This window comes from Conger conger, chromosome 12, assembly GCF_963514075.1.
Source record: "Conger conger chromosome 12, fConCon1.1, whole genome shotgun sequence".
NCBI classification, from domain to species: domain Eukaryota; kingdom Metazoa; phylum Chordata; class Actinopteri; order Anguilliformes; family Congridae; genus Conger; species Conger conger.
In genome coordinates, this window is record NC_083771.1 from 41,726,537 (window position 1) to 41,753,864 (window position 27,328).

General features: G+C 43.2%; 1 protein-coding gene across 2 annotated transcripts in view; it reads left to right on the top strand.

Moving 5' to 3' along the window:
• Positions 1-16,403, top strand: part of si:dkey-34e4.1 (carboxyl-terminal PDZ ligand of neuronal nitric oxide synthase protein) — a 61,703-nt gene extending 45,300 nt beyond the window's left edge. Inside the window, exons 10-11 of one of the 2 annotated variants that reach the window (XM_061215886.1) lie at positions 1,067-1,394; positions 13,639-16,403. In XM_061215886.1, coding sequence (XP_061071870.1) covers positions 1,067-1,394; positions 13,639-14,170 — 860 coding nt within the window. In that variant the 3' untranslated portion in view covers positions 14,171-16,403. The remainder of the gene's footprint in view (positions 1-1,066; positions 1,395-13,638) is intronic. The other variant, XM_061215887.1, reaches the window with a different exon arrangement.
• Positions 16,404-27,328: the final 10,925 nt, after the last annotated feature.

The window sequence follows — 27,328 nt, forward strand, 5'->3', positions numbered from 1 at the left end:
AGCCCAGAGTGATTCTTGAGAAGGAACTATGTTGAATGTGTTTTCCATTTACTTGCTTTCGTTTTGCGCACAAAGCAGGCTGTACAGTATATCTGGAACATATTCATGCGGTAACATGTACATGATTTAGAAAGAAACCAGATTTCCTTTAAAAACCTAGAGGCCTCATGTCAGCCATCACTGTTCAAATAATGCTATTGTACACAGGACCCTTTTGACTGAGATGGGGGTGTGGGGTGGTGTTAGAAAGCCACTCACAGAGGATGTCTCGCCAAGGAAATCAACACCGTACTATCACCCATCATTACGGCTGTTCATGGCTCTGGTGGGGGTGGGGTGGGGGTGACTACTGGGTAAATACCCCCCTCTCCCATCTTTCCCTCAATTTTATTTCCTTTGCTCTCCACCCCCTCTCCTATCCCTGCTTTTTTTCTCCTCTCAACCTCCTTTCTCCTTTCTCCTTTCCTTATCTCTGTTCATCTCTACCTCTCCTCGCCCCCTCTCTACTTGTTGAATAGTAGAGGGAAATGCAAGGCAAATAAAATGCAGAATGATGATTTGAACAATAACAGTTCATGGAGCACACAACATGTTTGTTTTTGTTCATTGAAAGGGCAGCTTAAATCAGAGTTCCCTCCCATTCATATGTAAATCCTCTGTCACATACTCCCCCTCTCTTCTGTGTGGGCCTTGTGTTTACTGACATTAAATGGTCTTCAGCATTTTCACATTTCTGGCTGCTGCTTATATATTTTTCTGAAAATCCAAGTTGTGTTTTTCCCAACTTTGAGCATCTACCACCATCTGAGAATCGGTGACACATTATATTTCATGTTCACTTTAACCACGCTGGAAATGCTAATCTATCAGGTCTAGTCAATTGTAGTAATGGGCTGAGAGCCAATTCTGAGGTGTGCTGTTCCAAGCGTCTACTAATAGATGGAAGAGGGTATATTACTGTGACTTATTTGGTGATGCTATTGTTGTGTGAAGCTGTTTATGTAACCTTGTTGTGTATGTTTTTCTTTGTGTGTGTGTGTGTGTGTGTGTGTGTGTCTACTCTCAGCAGATGGAGAGGATCCCACATGGAGCTCAGTATTGACCCAGTCCCTCTCCCTCAACCTGAAAAATCACTACAGCCAAGGGAAGGACCCACCAGCCACCTCCACTCCGGCAGGGGTTCCCAAGGACACCCCCGTGCCTGCCGCCCAAGTGGACTGTGCCGAGTCCTACCTCAGCCTCCTCAGCCTGGACAACGGGGCGAAGGAAGAGGGCACCCTCGGCTGGCCGACCAATGGAAAGGCCGGGAGCGGACGGAACACTGAAAGGTCAAACATCGCGGGGAACGAAATGGCCAGAATTGACACCCAGACTCTCCGAACTGCAGATGAAAGGTAAGGGGCGTACCTGGTTTGCTTAATTCATTAATGAGGACCACTTGCACTGCACAGTGTGGTCTAAACCTTGTTGACCTATAATTATGAATAGGCGTAAATATATATATATATACACGAGGTGATTCTGGTCAAGGATCCGCTATAAAAGCTGGGCCTCATCCGAGATTCAGGTCTGTAACGCCCAGTCCGCAGACTGCACTGATGACTGCCCATGCTATACCCCACTGCTGCGTCATCATGCTTCACATGAGCATTCTCTCCAGACTTCCAGGGTGGTGAGCTGGTGACTGGACAGAGCCAGTGTAAGCAGGGAGGAGCTGTAGGGCTGGAAAGGGAATGCTCTGGTGCAGAAAGGACTTCTTAATCGGAGCTCTCCCTCAACGCGGGTTACGTAGTCGACCTGGTTTTTACGGACAGCCTCTCTCCATATGGAACGAGTGGGTCAGGCTAATTTCAACGTGTTATTGCGGTTGTAGGAACAACAGGGTCCAGACAGAAGATTGAAGGTGTAGGGGCTGGGGTGGATGAGTCTGGAACAGATCCAGTTGATTCATAGAACTGCACAGCTGCTTTCAGATAAGCTACGACTGCAGTCCTCCATCACTTATCCAGCCTCTCTCTTTCCAATCTCTCTCTCTCGCCAGTCAAAGTTTTAGAGCTAAAAATGAGTCATTATACAAATCTCCCCCCTAATTATTTTAATCTTTCTCCGAGAGAAGTGTCAAACTGTTTTTGGCTTGAGTAATGCAAATTCATTCTTATCCTGGGTGTTTTTACCACCCTTTCAAATTAAAAAATGTAAAGTACAACACTAGTCTTAATGCCAGCTTTTAAAGCAAGGCACCTGAAATGCGCGCGTTAAGCCTCTTTTCTGCGTTTCATACGAGTGAATGCTTAAATTAGACACAAACGCCCCTGTAACTGAAAACCCACCACATGCCACACCGGATTATGGAGAAGGCATCATTGTATTTGGTACTCTTGAAAGACTTTATTTTACATCCTGTTTTGGCCTCCAAGGATATAAATCCCTCTTTTATAGTTCAGAGGCTTCAATTAATGCACCACAAGGCCCACTTTGCCCACGTCTGTAACCCCTTTCCTGTGGAGGCCTTCCAGAATAAACTGGCAACTCCCTGTCCTGCAAAACCAAAATCATACCCCTTGCGCAATAGCATGTAGTTTTTACAGAGCTGGAGTAAACGTCAAACTTCACTGGGGACAGAAGGATCTTACATTTCTTCTGTGCCCTTTGTTGCTAGTCGAGAGTATTTTTGAATTGATTATACTTGATTGATTTCCAATATATGAGGATTACTGAGGGATTTTATATTATAATAAATATTCAAATTAAATTTAACATTGCACATACACCATTCTATGCACAGTCATGATTAAAAACCCAGGAATTTGTGGCTATAGGTGTGGTCAGAAAGCAGACCCTACACAAGGCCGCTTTAGCATAGAAGCCCCTTAGTCTCTGGCTGGCAGAAGTACCCTCTAGATCTGTGATTCTTAATCTAGATCTGTGATTCTTAATCTAGATCTGTGATTCTTAAACTTGATCCCACGGCCCCCTGTGTATGCTGGTTTTTGTTCCAACAACAATTTCAATCCCACAATTTTAACAGGCCTCTTAATTACACGCTTTTTCTTTTCGTTTGAGGGATTATTTACCCTCACATTGTCAGAAGTAGCTCTGCGTGCCATGAAGAAAAAGTCCCATTTTCACATCGTGCTTATTATGTTATATTGCATATCTTTATGCACATAAAATACCGTAAAATACACTGGTAGTTCCTCTAATTAGCTTACAGTATTCTCCTGTGGTGAAACTGTTGGGTTAGGTATGTAAGACTGCAATCTCCGCGCAACATGATTTTACGTTCAATATGTGGCCTCATCTCATCAAGATGTTGAGTTTTCCTGAATACGGACAATAAACAAATAATGGCTTAATATAAAGGTTAAACAAAATTTATTGTTAAACAATAATGTAAAATATACTTAGCTCAGCATAAAATTATAAAAATCTAACTGAAATAGAAAATATTTCTTTGCAAACTAGAACAAATAATTATCATGATTTATGCAATGATAGACACTCAAAACTCTAAAACTATACTTATAACCCTAATGAGTTGGCTCATAGCTTAAGTCGATAAATAAGATAGCTGTCTTAATCAGGCATTGCGAATTTAGAATTCAATCAAGGTGCTATTGCCCCTGGGAGGGACAAGTGATGGAGGACTACAGTTGTAACTTTGTTTGAGTTATGTAATCAAGCTCAAATTCATATTTGATATTTCATGTATTGTCTAAAAATCTAAACTAAATCACTTATTTTCTTATTGCGTTTTGGCCTCTTTTTTTCAACTTGTGTATAAACGTCTTTAGAGGTGGAACGGGCAGGTGTTTTACCTTTTAATAGCTCCGATAGATATACAACCTAACACCAGTTCAGCCAAAGCTACAGCTTTTATTAGGTGTGTATAGCACTGGCGCACATATTTAAATCAACAGCTCTTGATTTATGTAAGTGTTTGGCATATGAAACCAGTCACTCTGCAAGACCACACCCCTGCCATAGTTTAGGGAATGGCTATAGTAGCACTACAGGCAAGACCACACCCCTGCTCCAGTTTAAGGCATTGATATTTCAGGAGCCCTGGGATTGCCCCTTTTCTGACATGACAATGCTCTGAATGCAGTGCTTTGTTTTGAAGAATAACACCCCATCATTTCTTGACCCCAAAAAGAGAAGATTTAGTACTTAAATAACAAAAATACTAAGCAGACATTTTGAAAAGATTCCTTCCTATTTATGCTTTGGTAAGGCCAGCTTGTGAGGATACAGAAGAATTTCTCAAAGACCTGCACTAACACAGATAAGCTACTGTATGTATTACCGTAGATCACATTATAGAGGAATTTTTGCTTTAGGCCAACCCCTGTTTGGCTTCATGATTAAGTCTGTAATATTGCAGAGGCCCAAATGGCTCATTTGTTAGACCCTGTAAGATATTGTTGTTAAGGTTTCCAGCTTTCTTTCGAGTACATTTTTTCCATTTTAGAAATTACATTTCAAGCAGTGTCTCAGGACATTCCAATTATTGAAATTATGTGGTGGCATAGCTTTCTCTGCTAGATTGACTCAGCCCTTGGTGCAGGTTTTTAAATAGGATTTTTTTTATTTTTGCTTGCTCATATTAAATGCTTTAAATGCTGTTTGGGCTGTCATATGCCTTTTACTCAAGAGTAACCTTTTACTCTACCATAAAGGCCTGATTGATAGAGTCCTGCTGAGATGGTGGTCTTTCCAGCAGTTTCTGCCATGTCTGCAGAGGACTTCCAAAGCCCTGCTTTAACTGACCGTTGGGTTCTTGGCCAGACGGCCAACTCTCGGAAGAGTCCGGGTGGTTCCAAACCTCTTCACAATTATTGAGGCCACTGTGCTCCAGTGAACACTTAAAGCTTTAGAAATGTTTCATGCCCTTGCCCTGATCTTTGCCATGCCACAATTATATCGCAAACGTCTACAGAGAGTTCCTTGGACTTCATGGCTTGGTTTTTGTCCTGACATGCTGTGTGAATTATAGGAGCTTATATACACAGGTGTGTGCTTTTCAAAACTATGTCCAATCAATTCAATTTGCCACAGGAGGACTCCAATCAATCAACACATTGAGGCTAATCAAAGCAAACAGGATGCACCTGACCACAATTTGGTGTACCACAGCAGGGTCTGAATACTTATGTAAATGAGAGATTTCTGGTTTAGATTTTTAATACATTTGCAGAAATTTCTAAAAACATGTTTTCACTTTGTCATTATGGGTTACTGAGACTAGATTGATGGATCAAATGTCAATTTTATCCATTTAAAATTGAATCTGCAACATAGGATATGTGCAGAAAGTGAAGGTGTCTGAATACTTTCTTAAGCCATATGTATATGGGCATATGAGCATAAATACTGACTATTTTCAAAATTGCAGTGCCACTTCTGATTTATAACACATCTGTCATCATTTCAAGGTAAATATCTCATCTGTAGCTGTTGCCCGCATGATATAGTCTGACAACAGCATCTAGGTTTCAACAATTCTCAATTTCATCTTTCAAAAACAACACAGAGGTGAAAGGGAGCAGACAGGGAAAATGCAGGTTCAGCCATAGCTAATGGTATTTTGGTCTGTTTTGTTTCTTTTGAGTGGCTTTACCTGCTTTTAAATTCAATGCTACACCAAGCACTAATAAATCGAATTTCTCATGTATCGCCATTCATATTTTTTTTGGATGCATGAACTGGCAGTAAAAGACTGAACCCCCCTGTCTTCACATCCGTACACTGTGTCAGCATAATCTGCAGCGAATGGGTTTGCGTTAGCTGAAGCCTCTCTCCGAGCCGGCTGCTCTGCGTGACGTTTCCACTGTCTGCGTGTGTGCCAGGGTCCTGCTGTGAGACAGGAAACTGCCCTGCCTGGACCCCCGACTTCACTCTCCCTGGGGCTGACGTCAGAGTCCGTACTCTGAGAACATCGAGGGGTCGCAGTCAAAGATGTGATATTAGGGAAATCAGTAGATGGGGTGGCGGGGTGGGGGTGGGGCTCTTGGGACACTCTGTTCTGTGTAATAAATCTGCATGTAAAAAGGCTCAGGCTTGGATGTCCTTGTGTGTAATAACACTCCCCACCTCTCTGTCCACAGTTAGCAGCAGCTAATAGAAAAGATTGACCTTTTCGTTTGTTTAGATATTCATTGATTGACTCATGCATCAGAGAGAGAGGGAACCTTTTATTTTAGCAGCAGGGGCTTGTCCTAAAAGGCAAGGTCAGGATCACAGTGGTACAGCGGTACCTGTGGACACCATGGTTACTGTCAGCACCCCCCGACCCCCCCCCAGTGTACTTTAAAAAGCAGACAGGATTTGAGTGAGACAAAACTCACATGTTTGGCTTTATGCATTTCATGGCAAAGCCAACATCTGTTCTTCAATCAGAGGAACTGTGGCCTCTGGCAGAATGAAAATGGAAGAGAGCAGCAGAAGGAAATCTTCAATTTGAGAACAGTGGCTTTTTCGAGGAAGGAAATGAGCTGATAATTAGCAATGTGGGGGGCGAAACAGATTTTCTAAGGTCTAATTTTGAGCAGAGCTCTATCAGGTAGGCAGTGGCTGAAAACAGAGTCTCTGACCCAGAGAACCAGAACTGCAACAAAATTGATTGTAAACAAAATGAAGCAATAAAAGCAGAGGACAGTCAATGACCACTGTGGGAAAACATACCAGTTACAGGCTTTATCATGTGGTGTGGTGGTGTGGATGTTTTCCCAATTTCCAAAGGAAATCAATATTTACGGTATTGAGTGCCTTTCTACAGCTGTCTGTTCCCCTTGGAACAGGTTTTAGTCCAACACACACGGTAACCTGGGGCAACGGTCCGTTTATATATTTATGCATTGGCAAATGTATTCGTCTTTTTGGCCTTTGTTCAATAAGCAGTAAAGATGTTAAAGCCAGGTAGAGTTACTTAAGTTCACGATCGGAACAACATGCTTTTTGATGGGAGGGCATGTTGAAACATGAGGATAGTGCATAGTTGCATTTGAACGAGAAGGATGGGTTTGTTTTCACTTATGTACCATAGCAAACCGCTTCTCGTGTGCGAGTGGCACGGCGATTTGAAAACGTCACTTAGGAGTTATTAACAAATCGGTGTTTTGGCACCCTGAAGGTTATGTCTTAAAGCCACAGGCTCCAAATATGCGTAATTTAAATGGGTTATAAAGCAGTATAGCTTTGGCACATTCCACTAGCAAGCGGAGCCTGTGAGCCATGCAAGAGTACTACTAGTATAGCCTGTTGGAACGCTGTGTTCAAACATGCTCCCTCCAATTACACATGCATCAGCCACAATAACTTGTAATGCAAGTTGTATATTCCATGTGTGCCATGCACTTATTCGGTCCCATTTAGCACTCACTCTTGTCCATTTCATCCCAGGCATTCATTACATACATTACATTAATGTTGCCATATGTGGTTAGTATATGCAAAATATATACCCTTTCTACAGAGCAATTATCAGATGGTAAAATATGCTGGATTGACAAACTTTTTACATAAAGCATTTTCCAGTCTGTACTCCGACATTTCAGACGCCGTTTCAACCTACCCCACAGTCGGGGCATGTTGGAACAGTTTCACTTCTGCTACTTTCGACTGAACTGTAATTGGCAGGAATGTCCTAGAACTGCACCAATGGTCTGTAGTCATAGCAAAGACATGCATCTTCTTTCTGGATGAAAAATATTTGCTCTAACGTGTGTATTTCTTTTTTTTAATTAAGGGAAAACCCAAGCGTTGGGTTGTTCCCCTGTCTCCCCTACTGTTTTTCTGAGAAATGCTGTTTATATCTTTCAAACGTAACAAGTTGGAGCCAAATTAGTTTATTATTAATGTTTGAATGTAGCGTGAATGGAATGCATTCTTCCTTTTATTCAGTGTTGTGGTCTTTCTGCCAAGCACTCAGCTGAGGTGAGACTTTAACATTCTCCTGTGGAATTCAGTACTATTAGAGTGTCTGCTTCCCAGATTTGTTTTGGTCAGAAGTCTGCCGAGCACAAGCTAATGAATCACCCTTACTAAATTATCTGACTCGCATACATAAACTCTTGCATATACACACATTTGCATACGCATGTCCAAGGATTTACGCAAGCATGCACATACGTGCACACACATACACTCTCACTTTCATACTTTCCACCAAGAAATACTGTAGGTAATGTAAAAATGGTCTAAATGTTGTAGTAACAGGCACAGATAGGTTGAAACATTTCTGCGCTATGTAAACTCTAGTGAATAAACAACATTAGAGAGATTACAGTTCATTGCAGTGTATCATGATTGTTTTGGCGTGGTTGGTTATTGGGCGACGCCTTTGTTTGAATCTGTTTGTGTGACCTCATTATGTGAGTTGTGTTTCTGTGTGTGTGTGTGTGTGTGTGTGTGTGTGTGTGTGTGTGTGTGTGTGTGTGTGTGTGTGTGTGTGTGTGTGTGTGTGTGTGTGTGTGTGTGTGTGTGTGTGTGTGTGTGTGTGTGTGTGTGTTTCTGTTTCTGTACTGTGAGGTCCGCTCAGCTAGTAAACCCCTATGGCAGTGGGCTGATTGATGTAACCTGAAGTAAACCCCTGTTGCCATATCCTCAGATAATATCTGTTGCTGTGCTGAGGCTATTATTTCCAATTTCTGCCACTGTGAGCACTCTGACCTGTGACAGGACTGGCTTTGATGTGTTTGGTTGAGCAAGCTGAGGCTGCCCGTGCAAGGATTGCTTGATTTGAGGAGCAACATTGGCATTCCAGTCGGGACTACCGCTTACAGCCAATCAGGAGCTTTGGGTACCACAGGTCTCTGGACGGTAGGGAATTAGCCGTGTCTCATTGATGTAATTGTTTGATGTAGTATGCACTGTGTGCACCTCCAGTGCCGCCTCCAGTGCCGTCTCATGATGGTGCTTTAAAAAAAATCAAAATTAAATAAAAAATCCACCCAGCCTGCTTCCTCCACAAGTCGGGAGGCTCTGTTGTGTAGATGAGTGCTCATTACTGGAACCGCCTCCTGTCGATTCAGGAGAGCAGAGGGGAGCATATGGTCTCCTCCAAGGCATACGCTGCCACGTGCCTCTTCTCCCCACACCACACCACCGCTCCCACGCGGGAGGGGTCACAGAAAGACCGCTGAACAGGCTGACTTCCAGGCGCTTAGTTGACCAGTGGGGGTCGCTAGAGAGCAATGAGACGTAGATCCTCCTGGCTGAATGAATCTTCTCTAACCCCGGGCAACCCTGCTGTCAATTATACGTTGACCTGCAGGGCTACCGGCCGTAGCTGGCACTGGGCAAGGTCTGGATTCAATCCCAGACCCATTCACGCACTGGAACGCTTCCTTAACCAAATTAACCACCCAACTGCCGCCAGCAATTTCAGTTTGACTGAATTGACATGAAGAAGCCTTTCTAGTGAGGAGCAGCTTAATGTGAGTGGGAAAAGTCAAAGCCTATTTTATTATCAGTACCATGTGGAGTAATGTGGCTGTAATTTCTCAGTCTCTTTCAAGTCTACCAGATTCACACCCGTCCCAGTGAGAATACACCTGGCGCGAATTCAGACCTGACACACACACACGTTCCATCTGTTCCCATGAAACCTCTTCCATGTGTCCGGGGTGGCCTTTGTCCAGAGAATCGTATGATGATGGAATGTGATCCCATGTGTCGCCATCTTGTGGGGCTGTGTGTGTTGGGCAGATATAGGGCACTACCTGCATTTATGCTCATAACTCAACCCTTACTGTTCTACTCCAGTTTGTAATCAGTCATCCTCCGCCACACACTGCCTCCCGCTCTCCGTCGTCGGTCGTTGACCCCAGGCGCGACCCCGTTTCCCCGCTGTAGCCGAGGCCATCCCTCCGTCTCTGTCCTGTCTTATATCACACTTGTCCTGTGCTCACTGCAGCTCCACGGTGCTGAGAGGCCCAGCTGCTCGCCGTAGGGCTGGCACGCGGCAGAACAGACCCTTTCAATCTCCCTTCTTTCTGGTGCAGGTGCGAAGACCACCCCCTCCTGCTCATCCTCTTCCTAATCTAGCACCCTGCCCTCCCCATCGCCCCCCCCCCCTCCTCCCTCGAAGCCGCCCCGCCCTGCTGGCCCGTGGCCCATGCCAGATGGATGCCCCTCGCTCTGTTCGGCCGTGCATACATCTCTCGCTGAATACGCACAGCTTTAGCAGATCTCCTGCCCTCTCCTCCTCCCCCCCTCCGCTCCTCCTCCTCCTGCTGCTCCTCCTGCTGTACTCTCTCCATCTCATACTGCAGACTCCTGGTGGGATGTGAGTATACTCAAGCATGCGTGCGCTCTGTGTGGTGCCTGCCCCTCACACGTGCATGCTGGTGCCTTTTTCCATTCAGCCGTCCAGGACTGAGTGTTCCTAAAAACACGTCAACTAACAGAAGGACTCTTGGAATTTTCATGACAACAGTATAAAATGGCCTTAACCCATAACTGGGTGTTCTTGTTTACATTAATTTGGCAGGAAGCTTGTTCCGATTTCCCAGCAGTACTGGAGTTAGACTTTTGGCAGCCTCAGAAAGGCTTTGCAATCTGTCAAGGTGTGTCGTGCTACTTGGTATTTGTGTTTATAATTTTGCGAAGGTTGTATCAGGCTATGCTGGAAGGTTTAGATGGGGGGAGGATTAGCTAAGATGGCATCCCAGGGCAGTATGAGGTTTGGACAGTGTTCGCTGTCAGGTAGTGGAGCTGTCAGTGAGGCGTGCTGTTCAGGGCAATCTTTTTCCAACCCTGCCAGCCTTCTATAGATAACAGCAAACCAGATAGACACGCATGCTCACAGATGGCCAGACGCACTCCCACACGCAAGTACACAGGCGCGCACATACACACCAACACACAGACAGACACGCGCAGGCAGACCTAGACGTGCACAAAAACATTCACTGTCACAGCCATAGCCATTTTCACTGCGAGTTGTTTTGGAAATTATAAGCAATAAACCAGAATCCATTTGCATTATTTCCGTCTTGCTAACCGTCTCCTGGGTTTTGTGAAACTTTTTCATCAAGCAATGAAAATTACCTTCCTTACCTCAGGGGAATGCAAGTTACAGCCCCTCTTAATACTCACATACCAATTCTAGACAGATTTCTACAAAGCTTTCTACTTCAGTTAGTCCACTGTGTTTTGTATGAAGGTATAGGTTGGTCTGAGAACTTTTGAGAATAATCTACTTCTACCTTTATTTATTGTACCATTCAGTACACTGAACACTGCAATTAGGAACGTACTGTAAGATAATATCTGGGCATATTGGTGAATGATAGCTTAAATCTACCTTATCAGTCTCAGTCAATAAACTACCATTATGCCTGATAAGGTAGAACGATATAACAAAGCACTAGAGAGGCCAGGCATTTGATGCACTGCTGATGCTGTAAATTACATGAATGTTATGCTCAGAAAATAGCGGAATCATTTTTAATTTCTCGTTTTTACCAGCCAAACTCACAAGCAAATTGAAACATTTATATAAATGTAACATTTTTCCTTCATAAGTTGATGTCTGTGCACATCTACTTCCACCGTGAATGTGGACACTCGTTTGCGGTTTGTGTTTTGCTGTCATTTAAAATGGGCTCTTCTGGCATCAGCATTGTATCAGTATCAGCCGATATGGCAACGCGAGTTCTGCTAATGCTATCACGCCTCAGAAAGTCAATACCTATATACTATATTGGTCACAAAAACTTATAAGTGTAGAAAATGTACCAGATGCACTTCACTTATATCAACCAGATAATGCACATCACTTATATCAACCAGATAATGCACAGCAGTTCTAGCTCTATACAATATACGGGTGCATAGAGAAAAACATCTATGTCACACACACTCAGAAAAATGCTAGAAAATGCTTGTCATTGGGGAAGTACCCCTGGCAGCAATGCATAATTCATTTTTACCTTTTTTTTCTGCTTGTAAAATGTACTTCTTAGCATTCAAATAGAACATTATTGTACTTTCAGGGAACATTGAGGGAATTTTTTTTCTTAACAAAAACATACCTCCACTGTGCATTTATTTCTGAGAGTGTATGCAGCAGAAATAATATGTTTTGTAGTGCTAACCTGCTTATCGCGTTTGTGTTAGATAGTTTAGAGCATTATCCACAAGCAGCTACCTGAAAATCATTTCCCCATATGTTTCGAGACCTGAAAGGTAAAAACAAGTCCTGTTTTGGTAAATTCACATTTTGTTTTCATGGTTTGTCGTAGTAGTATATACAAAACACTACTTGGTTTGTTTTCATAATCAGCACTAATTCGGCAGCTCTTTAGGATTGCTGTTTTATTAAGCAGTACACTGGGTGTTATTGACTGTTTTTAAGGGCGGGGGGTTCCGTTTGGCTTGAGCCTTAGCAATACCATACTATTTTTGGGACAGTGCCTTTTCTATTACCATCTGATCTCATCACTTCCTGTTCTGGAAGGAGCATCTGGGGAATAATAAGTGGTAATAAGCTCAGTTTAGTAAGCTCCTCGGATGCGCAGAACTGCCGACGAAGGCAAAATGTAAACGGGAGAGAATAGACACTCTGAAAGACCCGATCGCGCCGATGCGTGTGCCATAAACCACATCCCTGGGCTCACACTCCGAGGCTGAGAATGTAGTCAAAGCACCCCCTCAGTAAGGGAACACACCTGCCTACGGGGTGGGGGGGTTTACACACACAGACTTAGTTTATTTTTCATCTCTAAAATACCTTCCTCGTTTCGGTTTCTGCAGAGACAGCCAGCCCCCCACGCTGAAACTTCACGCTGCAATCCGTTTCCTCCGAGCAAAACCGTACGCTGAGATGTAGAGGCAAATGGGAGTTTGTGACCGGGAGCGTGTTTTTTGAAATGCGGTTCCTTTACGGCGTGTGCTCCGCCTGACCGTTTCCCTGAGGCTGCGGTCCTGGAAGCGGGCCGCGGGGAGGACTGAATGGAAAGGGGGGAAAGCCGGGGCATGTTTCTGTGGAACGCGCGCGGGCTGTCTCAGCCCCGGCTGGGTGACTGCATTGCGGCTATTTTTAGCGCCAGTGTTGGGAGCTGCTGATGAACGGGGAAAGCCTGCATCTCGCTGTCTGTGGGGAGCCGGGGGGGGGCGGAGGGGGGAAGGGGGGGGGGGGGGCGGGGGGACTGCGGGGCTGAGATAAGCACAGCCAGAGCCAGACGGTGTTCTCCACAGCCCTCCACCAGCAGAGCATGCGCACGTCCCTCCTGCATTCACACGCACCGCTCGGCCACCGCACCCAATGCACCGAGATGAAGGATGAGGCCACTAACGGCCAAGCCATTAGGGGGTCTGATTAAATCATACCTCTGGCCTGTCTGTCAGATAGAAAGTACTGACCCGGCTTAAGTAGTGTTTGTTGTTGTGCGTTGCTCATTTTTAAGCATCGAAATGTAGAAGAAAAGGGTACTTGGTCCACGGTTTGTAGTTTTTAGGGGCAGACAGGTCAGGAGTTGATTTAATTGCCAACAGGGGGTACGTGGTTTGGAACAGAGTCTGGAAGACTTTATGTTCCTAATCAGTCTGTTTGGTTTGGCAGAGTAGGAGCTCAGAAACACGGTATTTAATCATTGATATATGTATTTTTTTTTTTACTTGTTGGTTTTACAGGTTTCAGCAGATTATCCCCAAGCTGAACCCTCCGCCCCCAGCCCTGAACCGCAAACGGCCGAACCGGACGCGCTCCCCGGGGCAGGAGAACGACCCCAGGCCCTCGCCCCTGCCCCTGACCCCCCCCGCGGAGGCCAGCCTGGGCGACAGCGGCTCGCTGGCGGACGCCACGCCCTCCTCCTTCTCCTCCTGCGACGTCCAGTCGCTCAGCAACGGGGAGAGCGGCTCGTGCTCGGCCAGCGAGGACTCCGGGGTGCGGTCTGAGGAGAAGTCCCTGTTCTCCCCCCAGCCCGACGACCCCTTCGAGGACCCCGCCGCCTTCCTCTCCGCCTCCAGCAGCTGCAGCAGCCACCTGGAGGACCGGGCCGCCCCGCCGGGTCCCCCCAGCCCCGTCGCCAACTCCGAGGAGGGCTACGACCACTCCATCCCCTTCTCCTCCCCCGTCAACGAGACCTGTCTCCACATCAGCTTCTCGGAGGACGAGCTGCTGGACTCGAGCGTGGAGGACTTCAGCGTTCCCCAGCGCAGCTAGGGCTTCCTGCAGGGGACGCTCATCACACATTTGGGCTCCTTAAGTCCTGTCCAGACTCCTTAAACCCCAAACCGGGCAGCATTCCCCCACAATGCACCTCTGCATCTGTAGTGCACCCATGTCGGGTCGACGCGTTTCTCTTGAATCCATTTCATCTTGTCAGTGTTCATACGCAGTACAGCAGGGATCATCAACTCCCTCTGGTTTTCTTTTCTCCTGGGTAATTAGCGCTACTGATTGGCCAGGCTGTCTTCGCAGGTAAAGGGAGGGTGGGAAACCAGCAGTTTTCAGCCCGTGCGGACCGTGACTTGCTGATCCCTGCTGTAGAGATGTTTCAAGGGAGCGGTGACACACTCTTGTGACTCTCAAATTCAGTGGCAGATTAGACTACCACCTACTTGCACAAGACCCTTTTTTTTATTTTTATCCACTCATTCTCTGGGATTATTCATGTTTCAAATAACAATGACTGCCGTATGAAAGCAGACATTTTTTTAGATTGAAAATAGCATTAATAATAATTATTTATTAGCTGTCTAGTAATATCTAGATAATAAAGTGGCATCTTCTCTTGCAACCTGCTTTCGCGGCGTAGATTAGAAGACACAATCGGAGACCTACTTGCCATTAATGTCCTTTAAAGTCAGTTAGTTTTTTTTGGTGGGAGGGAGGGGGCTGCTAGGGGGGGGGAGTGTGTTCATGGTTTTGCCCCCCCTGTAAATGTTTTAGTGTCGAGTTAAGCTGCATCTCACAGGCCCTGGGAACCGAGAGAGAATGAAGAAGAGAACGTGTATGTTAAGTGAAAGAAAGAGAAGAGAAAGGGAGACCAGAATGATATGTAATGGTGGGACCGTAAGGGCATGAGAATGTGTCGAATATGAGTGGATATTTAGTATAATGTTCGTCTAAGATTCTGGAGTGTACTTGCAGCCTTTAAGGTGGCATCAATCCGCACTAATCTGAGCAAATAAAATGTGATGGTTAGAAACCGCTAGAAGCCTGATGACCTTGAGGAGGGCACTTATTAATCTGACTCAGGGGGGCTCATCATACCGTACATCTAATGACCACCCGGCTGTGAATGCAAACACTATTTTTATCAACAGATCCAGTCAAAACACTATTTTTACATGAATTCTACTACAAAAGCGGATATAGTATATTGTCTATTGGCCAGATTTGTTGGAGAACCATTTTTTTTTATTATTTTACTTTTTCATTCATTTTCCAGAAAACATTGTGGAGTACTGACAGAAATAATATTTGCTTAGAATTATGGACAAACATGCATTTCAGGTAGATGGAATATGGAAATATATTTTAATCCACGATTTGAGCTTCGATTCCCTCACACTGATGCTTGGTCATAGTTTCAAAGATCTGCCATCTCCATTATAGACCACTACTGAAAAAGAAAGCTTTTTCAGTCCTCTGCAAATGAGTAATGTGTCAGAACTCTAGTGGGAGGAAATATTAGCTTGACATGTTGCTGAGCCACCAGCTCCTGAACTGTATCCTGAGATGAAATGCTTCATTTCAGAAATTAAGGGAAGAATCAAGGCGCAATCAAGGTAATTACAACTGCAGCACCAAGGATTTTGCTCTTTGTGTGGGCTTTACTGGGTTATTCTCCGGTTTGGCAATGCAAAAAGGAAACGATCTGAAACAAGAAATAATTGAAGAAAAGAAATTGCTGGAAAAGAAACACAGGTGTTTTTATTTCTTCCTCTGAAAGGCAGAATGTGCCGTCTATAATTCCGCAGCAATTTCTCCTGTCAGGGTGCATTATGGGAAGATTAGAATGGTTGGGTTTTCAAAGGGCGGAATGATATGTTGGTAATGAATCTGACATGCAGGCTGAAATCCTGTGAATATTACTGCAGCGGTCTCTCCTGCAGTCATATTCCTCTTCAAACGTACTCTCAACAGAAAAATGCATTACTGTGTTCTGTGTTGATTGAACTGCAGTCCTGACTGAAGTACAGCAATGAAGACCACACATAGGTCACAAGGGAGAGCCGGTTTGAGATGCAGGCCAGGAAGTCGTTTGATTTGCCGGAGAAGGGCTTTGTCAAGTTGTGGATTTGTCACGGTTCGAGATGAAGGAATAATGGCGCAGACGCACTGGGGAGTGGTCACTGTGAAACAGTGGGAAACGTCAGCTCATACTAAACCGCAATTACCAAGGCAACAATAAAGCAGCTGGTTTAAAAAGACCATTAAAATCCTCGCAGTTGTGTTCCTTTCATGGTATTATTCATGTGTTCTCAGAGATGTGCGTACTGTTTTTAATTACCGTGGCTAAGATGTTATCGTCGCTCAGCAGGCGCGGGAAGAGACTGAAATCCCCAGAAGTCACAAGGAGCTACGCGGGAGCACCGACTATGTTTACACTTGTTCTTCGTCTAGTCTAATTATAGTGATCACAGGTTTTGGTTAGAACTAGATTGCACACACAAAATGCAAGACATGCCACACACAGACTCCCCACGAACACAGGCAAGTAAAACATCTGTTTAACTAGGTGGTGATGTTCTATTAAACCTATTTAGATGTGATGTAATAACCAGCTTGGGGTATTGTAGGTGATGCATAAACACGTGATAGGAACATGACATACAGTACTGTGCAGAAGTCTTAGGCACCCTAGACTTTATTATATATACGTTTATTTTTTTCTGTGTGTTAGTATAAAAGAACACATTTGAGATATCCAAATATTCATTTTCCAAAAGATTTAATTTTACAGAGACATTTTTGTATTTAATTTTAAAAAAGTAACATATTACTGTAAGCAGTTAACTACTTTGTACTTAAAAACTTGATCAAGGCTGTCTGAGATCAGAAGCAAGGACCCAACCAAAGTATGCAGAAGAACTGGCAAGTTCTCCAGCATGTCTTAGCAAACGCTGTCCTGCAGTTCTATATCTCAGGGAATGGTAAATGGTTGGCATTTATATAGCTCCTTTATACAAAGCGCTGTACAATTGATGCTTCTCATTCAACCATTCATACACACACTCACACACCGACGGCGATTGGCTGCCATGCAAGGCACCGACCAGCTCGTCAGGAGCATTGGGGGTTAGGTGTCCTCCAAGTGCAACCCTCCAAGTGCCAGACGACTGCTCTTACTGCCTGAGCCATGTCGCATGATGCAGTTTTAACACCGAAGGTCACAAAAAATATTGATTTGATTCTATTCTGCCAAATGACTAAAATATAATGTAAAGTGTATAGTACATTTATTTAGGACCTTTCATTGAATTAGTTTTGAAAGAATCTTATCTGTGCAGAATGTCTTATCTGTGCAGAATCTGTGCTCTCTTTCTTAATGATGCTACAGCAGTGCCCTGATGAGGATTCAAACCAATAAAAGACTGTTTAGTGCTCCACATGCCCTCCTTAGGTTAACACTGGGACTACCAATGAGCAATATGGGGCGTATAGATTTAGACAGCGGGTCGCAGATTACTCCTGTCCTGCTTCATGATTCATTATGTTTCTCACATCTTTTACGGGAATTCAGTGATTTTTCTCGCTGACACCATGTTACATTACATTATTGGCATTTTGGTGGACGCTCTAATCCTGAGCGACGTACAGTTGATTAGACTAAGCAGGAGACAATCCTCCCCTGGAGCAATGCCGGGTTAAGGGCCTTGTTCAAGGGGCCTTAACGGCTGTGCATATCTTATTGTGGCTTCACCGGGATTTGAACCCCCCCAACCTTGCCTGTCCCAGTCGTTTACCTTAACTACAACGCTACAGGCCGCCCCCATGTTGAAGCCAGAACATGGAGATAAAACGACGAGTAAGGATTGTGAATGCTGGTCTGTGTTGTGTGTGAAAGAGTGAAACTGAGTGAAGCGCACAGCATCTTAAAGTCCCTCTCCCTGCCTGCTCAAACCCCGGTGAACGCTCCGCAGTTGCCAAGCTAAGGCACTCACCATTTCAGATTCAGAATAATGACTAAATGACAGCTGACTGGCAGATGGGCTAGAACACTAATGGAGAAGTTAACAATTCCTGTCATACCAATGTATGAAAATGGATGTTTAGTGCTTTCAAGAGACATGAGAGCACTGGCTATCGCTTTAACTTAAAGATGATAATTTCATTTCCAAAAGATGTGTCCATTATACAGGTCATGTATGTACAGCTAAGTCCATTTGGCCTCTTTATAGCTCAGACGCATATTTCTCAAGGACTTGTATGTATGGTTTCAGATATGTGGCATGTCACATGTAGCTATGTAACAGTGACCGTGCCTGCGATGTGAGGTGTATGCTGTGTGATTGGCGTGCCCTCGCTCTGCTGAAAGAGGAACCCGACAGGAGGTGGGAATGCTCTGACAGGGGAGATTGACACCCCACTTCTCACATCAGCGTTCAGGTTACTGAGAGTCACCGGCTCTGAGAAACATCTACCCGAACAAGCCCGGCCTGATGAGAAATATCGCTCCAGAACATCAATAATGTAGGAGATCTCTGACTGCGCACACAAGCTCCCGCCTGTCCTGAGTCAGACCACTTCACAACCATCAGTCTTCCCTTCTCTCGCACACTGACCCCAGTCATTTTTAATGATTTTTCTTCTCTTTTTTTTCCATAACCTGTATTCGGGAACTGGACCTGTGAAATGTTTTATAAATTGCAGTGAGATAAGTGACAAATTGAATTGACGGTGTATAAATGTCCACAAGATGGATGTCCAAAAAAAAAAAAAAGTCTAAGGCAGGGGTCGGCAACCCTGGTCCTGGAGAGCCGCACGGTGTGCTGGCTTTCGTCTCCACCTTAAAATAAGCAGCCGATTCAGACCCAAGAAACCAGGTGAGGCGAGTTAACTGTGTAATCAACGGCTTTCATTGATCAATTAATGGCAAGTAACAACGAAAGCCAGCACACCCTGCGGCTCTCCAGGACCAGGGTTGCTGACCCCTGGTCTAAGGTTTCATCTGCAAGCTGTTCTTTTTGTATGTAGGTAAAGCGTACCAATTTTCTTTTAATTGAATTCCCCGCTACACTTTTGAGAATGAATTAAGCCCGACTCTCTGCAGGCTCTGTCCTGTACGCTGTGGCTGGACCTGTTGCGCGCCGGAGCCTGGTGCAGGTGGAGTGGCTCCGTTGCGGATACTTCACTGTAACGTCTCCTCACTGTGCCCGGGCTTTATTAGGAAGTCAGACAGCCCCCAAAGATGTAAACCGTCAACCCCCTTGTTATGAGAAGCATGCCAAGAGAGATGGATGGAGGCGGGAATTGAGGTCAACGAATGCATTGTCGCTCTGGCGATAGCAGCAGGGCTTTTCCCGGCTGGAGCACCGGAGCGTAGAGGTTGCGTCCAATGGGATCCCGCAGAATTCCAACAACACGTGGCCCCCCTCCCTTCACCCGAGGCATCAGAGGGCTGCTAAATGACCGCATCTGCTGTTTATGAGGAACATCTGTTCGTGTTGCAGTTGAAGATGTTAGCATTCACATGCAGACTTGCACAAGCTCTCTTTCAGCTTCATCTATATTTACATTCGAGCATTTAGTAGACACCCTTATGTGGAGTGATTTACAACATCCGTACGAAATGGTTAGGCGAAGAGCAGACGATACCAAGTCATCGATGTCACAACAGATAGGATTGGCCATTACATCAATCCCCAACATTAAGTGCCTGTTGTGGGTTTAAGAGGGAGGTTGAGGATCTAGTGCTGTTGGCAGCAATTTAACTCAAGACTGTAGTGGTAAATGTAGATATGTAGAGTTCTCAAACTTGGAATAAATTCTCAGAGTGAGTGTTTAGTCTGCAGCTGGAGACGGGCGGTAACTCCACTGCCTTTACTGTGGTGGAGCCCTCATTCCACCACTGGGGGACTGATTGGAGAAGAAACACGACTGATAAGAGGAACCCTTTTGGGAAGAGCAGTCAGAAAGGTGTGGTGAGACATTACATTACATTACATTACATTATTGGCATTTGGCAGACGCTCTTATCCAGAGCGACGTACAGTTGATTAGACTAAGCAGGAGACAATCCTCCCCTGGAGCCATGCAGGGTTAAGGGCCTTGCTCAAGGGCCCAACAGTTGTGCGGATCATATTGTCGCTACGCCGGGATTAGAACCACCGACCTTGCATGTCCCAGTCATTAACTTAACCACTACACTACAGGCTGCCCCATTTGTGTGGGAACTGTACCTTAGATTCCAGCAGTGATGCAGAAAGGACTTGATCAAGTGTCTAGAAAATAGCGGAGGAACCAAGAACAGGCTTTGAAGCCAGACAATAGTCTTTTGCAATACAGTATTAATAATGTTAATTTTGGCAGTGCAGGTACTAAGGTCAACATGGTTTTTGGCTCAAGGATTATGTTCAATTCAGTTAAAAGTGAAGCACGAATCAGGCTTTCTCTGAATCAAGGTCTTATCTGCAGTAGGCTATGATCCAGAGGCAAAACCCCTTTCTTCTTTTTATCTACAGACACATCCTTTATTTCTGTTTTTCAAACTACTTTCTGTAGTATTTGCCCATAACTTGTTTATTTGAATTGCATGGTCTGAGCAGGGTTGGACAGGTCAAAAACTAGCATTTGCAATTTTTCAATTTTTCAAGTATTTCTATTGTCCACAAGCAATCTGAATGGAGATGTGTGAAGAAAAGCAACAATTCCAAGTTTAAATTATAAGAAAATGTTTTCATGAAAGGTCGGGAAGACTAGATACTGAATGTAGTTTGGTGGCTGGTGGTAGACAACAGTAGTATGAAATTAAATCGAAAGGTCAATAGGAATCTGAAGTAGCTGAGATACAGTGAATTAACCTTGCACAGCAGCCCTGTCAAAAAAAATAATAATAATCTGGTTACTTTCTGCAATGAATCATCACACATAATTGACTGCATTTGGGTTTTCCACAGAAATGTCAAGAACAGAGGACGCTCCTCCTAAAAAACACATTAATGTAACACTTGTTTAATTAGCGTTAATTCAATATTAGCAGGACATCATACTGTGTGAGAGTGGGATGTTCTCACTGCTCACTTGGGAGCCAAATATTTTTCCATAATGAATTACGTGACGGTGAACCTCATTTAAGACAACACAACCGTAAAATGGAGTTTATTCTTTATTCACCTGGGGAAATCAAAGAGGGTAGGCAATGTTAAGGATTGCTTTGGGATAGTCAATGTAGAATGGCATGACTAGGTTGGTGGCAATTTTGCCTGGACGCCAGGGTTAATACCCTACTCTTTTTAACAATGCAATAGGATGTGTAATGAGTCATAATCAGCCTACCATCAGGGCCACGCGCACTGCTTCCTGCAGGAACTTGGTTGTTCCTGGTCTCTCACCCAGGTGTTAAGCAAGGCCAACGGCAATTCATTGCAGCACCTTGGTATGAAAAGAGTACCACGTATGGCTACTGACAATACCCAGCGATCCTGGCATTTTAGGCTTTACTTTTTTCCCCTCATTGCATCCCAAAAGAAATCAAACTCTATTCATCAAAGCCTATATTTAACTTTCAGTTCCATATACCATTACGGTAACATAGTGTAGGTGCTGTATTTGAGTTTCCCACTGTGGTGGTGACCTTATATATGCATCTCTGCCGCAGCACAGACTAGGAAATATATTACTTAAGCAAATATAGTGTCTCTACTATGTACACATCCATCAACAAAACAGCAATGTGAAATTCCCCTCAAAGCAGGAAATGGGCTAGCTTAAATGGGTGAATTCGAAAAGGCCTTGCTCTTAAGCACCATCACAGGTCTAAAATGTGATGTTTTGTTGTGATTCTGTTGTTCCAAATTAAATAAAACCCTAAGCACTGTACACCTGAAAGCCCTGTTTAAATGAATCTACAGGGGCACACACTATCTGTGTTGAACAGACCTCTGCACTGTGCTGTTTCTATGAATTCTGTGTACAGCTCTGTGAAGTCACACAACTGTAAAACACCCACCTTCGGTAGTCTAAATGAGCAGCTTATTCTGCATGATTAGTCAAAGCACTCAATTATATTTTAAATAAAACTAACCTTCAAAGGCGAGTATAACAAATGTGACTTCACTGAGACAACACAGAACTCAAATGCAAGATTATAATTGAAAGTTTGAAGGCCTTGGGATTCACCAGCATTATATTGGAATCCATTAATGGCTATGGAACTAAAATTCCATATTCATATGGCTTTACATTAATTTAACATCAAATGTTGACTTTCATCCTCAACAGCAAATAATTGCAAGTGTTTCTTTTTCAATGAAAGCATTTTTTGTAAATCTAGTCAACCAAATGTGGCATTAAATTCAGAGCAATTCTGCCTCATCAATATCAATTCAATAGCAATTCTGTTCACAAAGTCAAAGGTAGCAGGCCTCAGAGGGAGATGAATCATAAATCCTGATCTGTTGTTAACTGGCTCCATATGTTCTTTACAGAGGACACAGTCCTGATTCTCTTCCTCGCCTGCTAACAGATGACGTTATTGTCAGATGGTATCTAATCCAATCAATCCCCCAATCCAATAAAACAAATATCAGCGTTTTCCCAAAAAGCTGGCAGACCTGTGTGTTCCTGTACTGCTTTACTCCAGCCTTTGGCTTCCCTGTCAGTATTTGCGCTGAGCTATGTTTACTTTTTATTAAAAAGGTTCCTGATGGTTAAACACAGAGTCTGACTCCATGACCTTCACATAGCGGAACTGGAAGAAGGAAGGTATGATAGTGTTTTTATTTTATTTACAAAAAAAGTATTATGCACATCAAAAGCCTGATTTGTCCAATTACGTCAAAATTACAGATCACATGAAAACACTAAACCATGCTACAATCTGACATCAGAGTTGATATTACAAACAGTTGTTACACACGCGCAGGCGCATGCATGCACACACACACACACACACACACACACACACAAACAAAGGGAAAGGAACATGCAGTTACTGTTACCTCGCTATATACAGACCAAGAGTGAGTCATCAACATTGGGAAAGCACCAAATTGTAATAATTATAGAATACAGAACCAATTATTAGACTGTTTGATGACATTATGATTCCCTGCTAACAGTCCCAAATATTCAGCCATTTTATGCCAGTCTATTCCCACACATGAGGGTTATCTTATAAATGAGCACCTGTGTAGTACAAGCTATTCTCTTCCCCAGTATGGAGTGCACTCATTCACCCTCGCCTTTGACAACCGTAGCCCTGTGATGGGGGAAGGTTGGTTTCTGATTGACTCCCTCCTGCCTCAGTGCACAAATCAATTCAAATCATGGAATTTGAATGCAACTTTTTAAATAGGATTTACAGTCCTGCTGACTGCAATCAATTTTCAAATCAATTACTGCTATTCAGAATGAAATAGAAATCTGTAACTTTGGCTACTTTCAAGTACACACTCGTAAAATATGTACTTCTGTGCTGACTGTTCTCAGGAGCTGACTGTTCTCACTTAGAAATGCGTTGTGTAGTAATGTATTTTGCCGGCATTGATATTTGTTGGATATTTTAGCTGTGAAAAAATTCTAGATATATGTTCTCATTAGCAAGATAACATGAAATGAATCATGTGACACACCTCAGCCAATCAGAATGCCGTATTTTCCCTAGGTGGTCAGTTATTTTTCAGTGCTGTGGTATAAGGGAGAATATTCATATTTTATGTATAGCTACATGCACAGTGGGCTGCAGAATTACTGTGTTGGCACCCTTGATAAATATTCTCAAAAAATACTGTAAACCAAAAAATACAGTTAGGCAATCTTTTTAAAGCGTAGTTTGCTTTAGTAATAATTCTATGGAATCAACCAAAGTATTATAAGTATTATTTCCCCAAAAAACATGTTTCACAATTATTGGCACCTATGGTTTAATACTTTGTGCAAACACCCCTGGCAATGATGACTGCCATTTATCTTTTCTGTCTTTTGTGATAAGGTTAAAGAACACATTTGTAGGCATTTTTTACCATTCCTTGCAGTAAGGACTGTCTTCATGCCACCCTTCCAAAGAGTTTATTTGTTCAGGATAAGTATAATGTTTTTTCTGTAAGCATTACCAGATCTGTGATGGTCAGTTACCATATGTCTCTTTTGAATTTGCAGTTCTTTGGCTTGTCACAAAGAACTGCCACAAAGAATAAAAGGGATCTTACATGTAGTTACCTTATTTTTATATTCCAGTGAAACAGGAAGTGAATGACGCAATATACAGTTCCTTCAGACCGAGATTACCTAATTTAAGTACACATTTATTGTCAATTTCTCTGTTTTGATTCTATTTACAATTATTGTTAGGGGTGCCAATAATGCTCAGAAACAATGAGATCATTACTTAATATATATACTGAATCATGACAGTAAATTAATTGCAATAAAAGTATGTAGTTTTCCCATATGTTTGACATATAGATTATTGTCTGTGTTGGGTATTATATGCAGCCTTTTCTCTTCTCTTCTTCATTTTTATGAAAGGTGCCAATAATTATAGAGCCCACTGTATATACAAAGCAAGGCATTCATTCATCCCATCCCTGTTCCAAGGTTAAGCGAATGCTCCTGTATGACCCCCTTCACATTTTTCTGATAAGAGCATTGTATAATGAATAAACAGGCATATACACTGCAATCATCCGATTAAGGTCATTTTAATGAGCCACAAACCTGGAACAGAAACCCTCTTTGACCTTGAAACTCTTTAGCAGATTATACATTCAAATTTCTGTTTCTGGTTTAAACCTGCTTTTCTTCAATCAAATTGTCATGCATGGATGTAACTGTAGTATGTAAACCTCAGACATCACAAGTTTACTTCAATCTTCTGAAATAGTTGCAAAAAAATTGCTTGTGAGACACATGTCACATGATAATAGTTTAATAATGTCTCCAAAAATGACTTTCCATTTTTATCAACATAACAAAGTTGCCAGCCCAATAAGAGTATTTATAGTGTATTTTTAGAAACAATAAGAGGAAGGCTTTTCTAAATGCAGGTATAATTGAATAGAGTTTAATAGAGGAAAAATGGAGCACAGGTCAATAAATGTTGTTTACTTTTGTTGATAGCAATATTTCAAATCAAGGTATATTGAGCAAAGAAAGAAGAATCCAAACACAAATCATTTTTAATCATACCAATCTCAGGAAAAAAATGCTGATGTTGCATGAAAATATATAACTACTTGTTATATAACTACTTGTACAAAAAAATGTACATTTTAAATATCCAAGCAGTGGATATTTGTGTCATCAAATTTCAATTGATGAATAAGAATGCCTCTCTGTTTTCACATTGACAGAAAAATAATTGCATCTTGGTTCAATATAGCCTTTTTATTTTTTTTTAGAAGGAGAGGCCAAGCTAGAGGAAAAACCTTTCAATAGGTGAGTGCACAAACGTTCATTGTGCATCCGTGGCCAATGTTGGACTGCAATATTGCTACATTCAGGAATTCATTACAATATGCACTTCAGTCTGAAAGTCTCTGAAAAATAAAGGATGTGTGTGAATAATACTGGGCCTGCAATCTACATTTGACTTTAATTTGGCCATTAATTTAAATAGTTGTCATGACACTTGTAAATCTCAGAATCTTGATTTTTATTTAATTTAAAAAAAAACAAATCATATTGGAAAGAGTTTATGTACTTCCAAAAAAGAAACTCACATTGGAAAGAGAATGATTTGAGGTGCCATACCTTCTACATAATGTGCTTATAAAACATTTATATTGCTATGTGAAGCATAAGCATTTTGCGGTCTGATTTACTTCTCTCTGAGATGCATTTACTCAGCCCTGGTCCAGGAGGCCAGAAGGAATGGACACTTATACACCTGATTAATCTTCTGGAGCTGCTTTCACCAGTCCCAGTCGCTCTATGAGAAGACTCAGAACAGCAGCAGAACGGAGCTGGAAAATCTACAAGACTGCCCCCTTCCCTCACCAAAGCCCAGTACAGCAGCTTCACCATACAGACCTCCCCTCACCAAAGACCAGAACAGCAGCCTCACCATACAGACCTCCCCTCACCAAAGCCCAGTACAGCAGCCACACCATACAGACCTCCCCTCACCAAAGCCCAGTACAGCACCAGACAGACCTCCCCTCACCAAAGCCCAGTACAGCAGCCACACCATACAGACCTCCCCTCACCAAAGCCCAGTACAGCAGCCACACCATACAGACCTCCCCTCACCAAAGCCCAGTGCAGCAGCTTCACCATACAGACCTCCCCTCACCAAAGCCCAGTGCAGCAGCTTCACCATACAGACCTCCCCTCACCAAAGCCCAGTACAGCAGCCACACCATACAGACCTCCCCTCACCAAAGCCCAGTACAGCAGCCACACCATACAGACCTCCCCTCACCAAAGCCCAGTACAGCAGCTTCAGCCTCACCATACAGACCTCCCCTCACCAAAGCCCAGTGCAGCAGCTTCAGCCTCACCATACAGACCTCCCCAATCGACAAGGATGACCTTTTAAAAATATCATCATGCACTTTTCTGCTGTAAAAGTGCAAATATATACAAGGAGAAATAGACTGTGTAAATATCCAACCTGTGATGCTGATGTAATCATTTTTTGAGCAGTTTGTCCTTCAGATAATTTGATTTGAATAATCTTATTGATACTCTGTGACCTTGCAATCATTGTAGTTCTGGAAAGTAATATCATCGTACACTCTCAGAAATAAAGGTATGAGAAGATGGTTGTTGCTGGGGCGGCACCAGGTAAGTACATAGAACTGTATCCCTCAACAGCAATATATAATTAAACTGTTCCTTTTTGCTTAGAGAACATTCTCATTTGTACCCAAAGAGAACATTACTGTACTTCCAGGGTACATTTGGGAAATTTGTTCCTTGAAGAACAAAAATGTACCTCCACTTTCGGGTGTGGTTTTGATAATGTGTTGCTCCTTGTATCGAGACACGGTTTCAGTACACAACATAATATTGAATATCTAGCTATAGTAAAAATGCTGCAACAGTGAAACTACAGTGATTTGGTTGTGAAAGAAACTGTGAATGTATGCAGTATAAATACACAATCTCCCACAGAACATGCCATCTGTGCATGCATGTGCCTGTGTGGGCGGCAGAGCAGGCAATACAAATATCTGTGTTTGTTAAAGTATACATGTATGTGTGTGT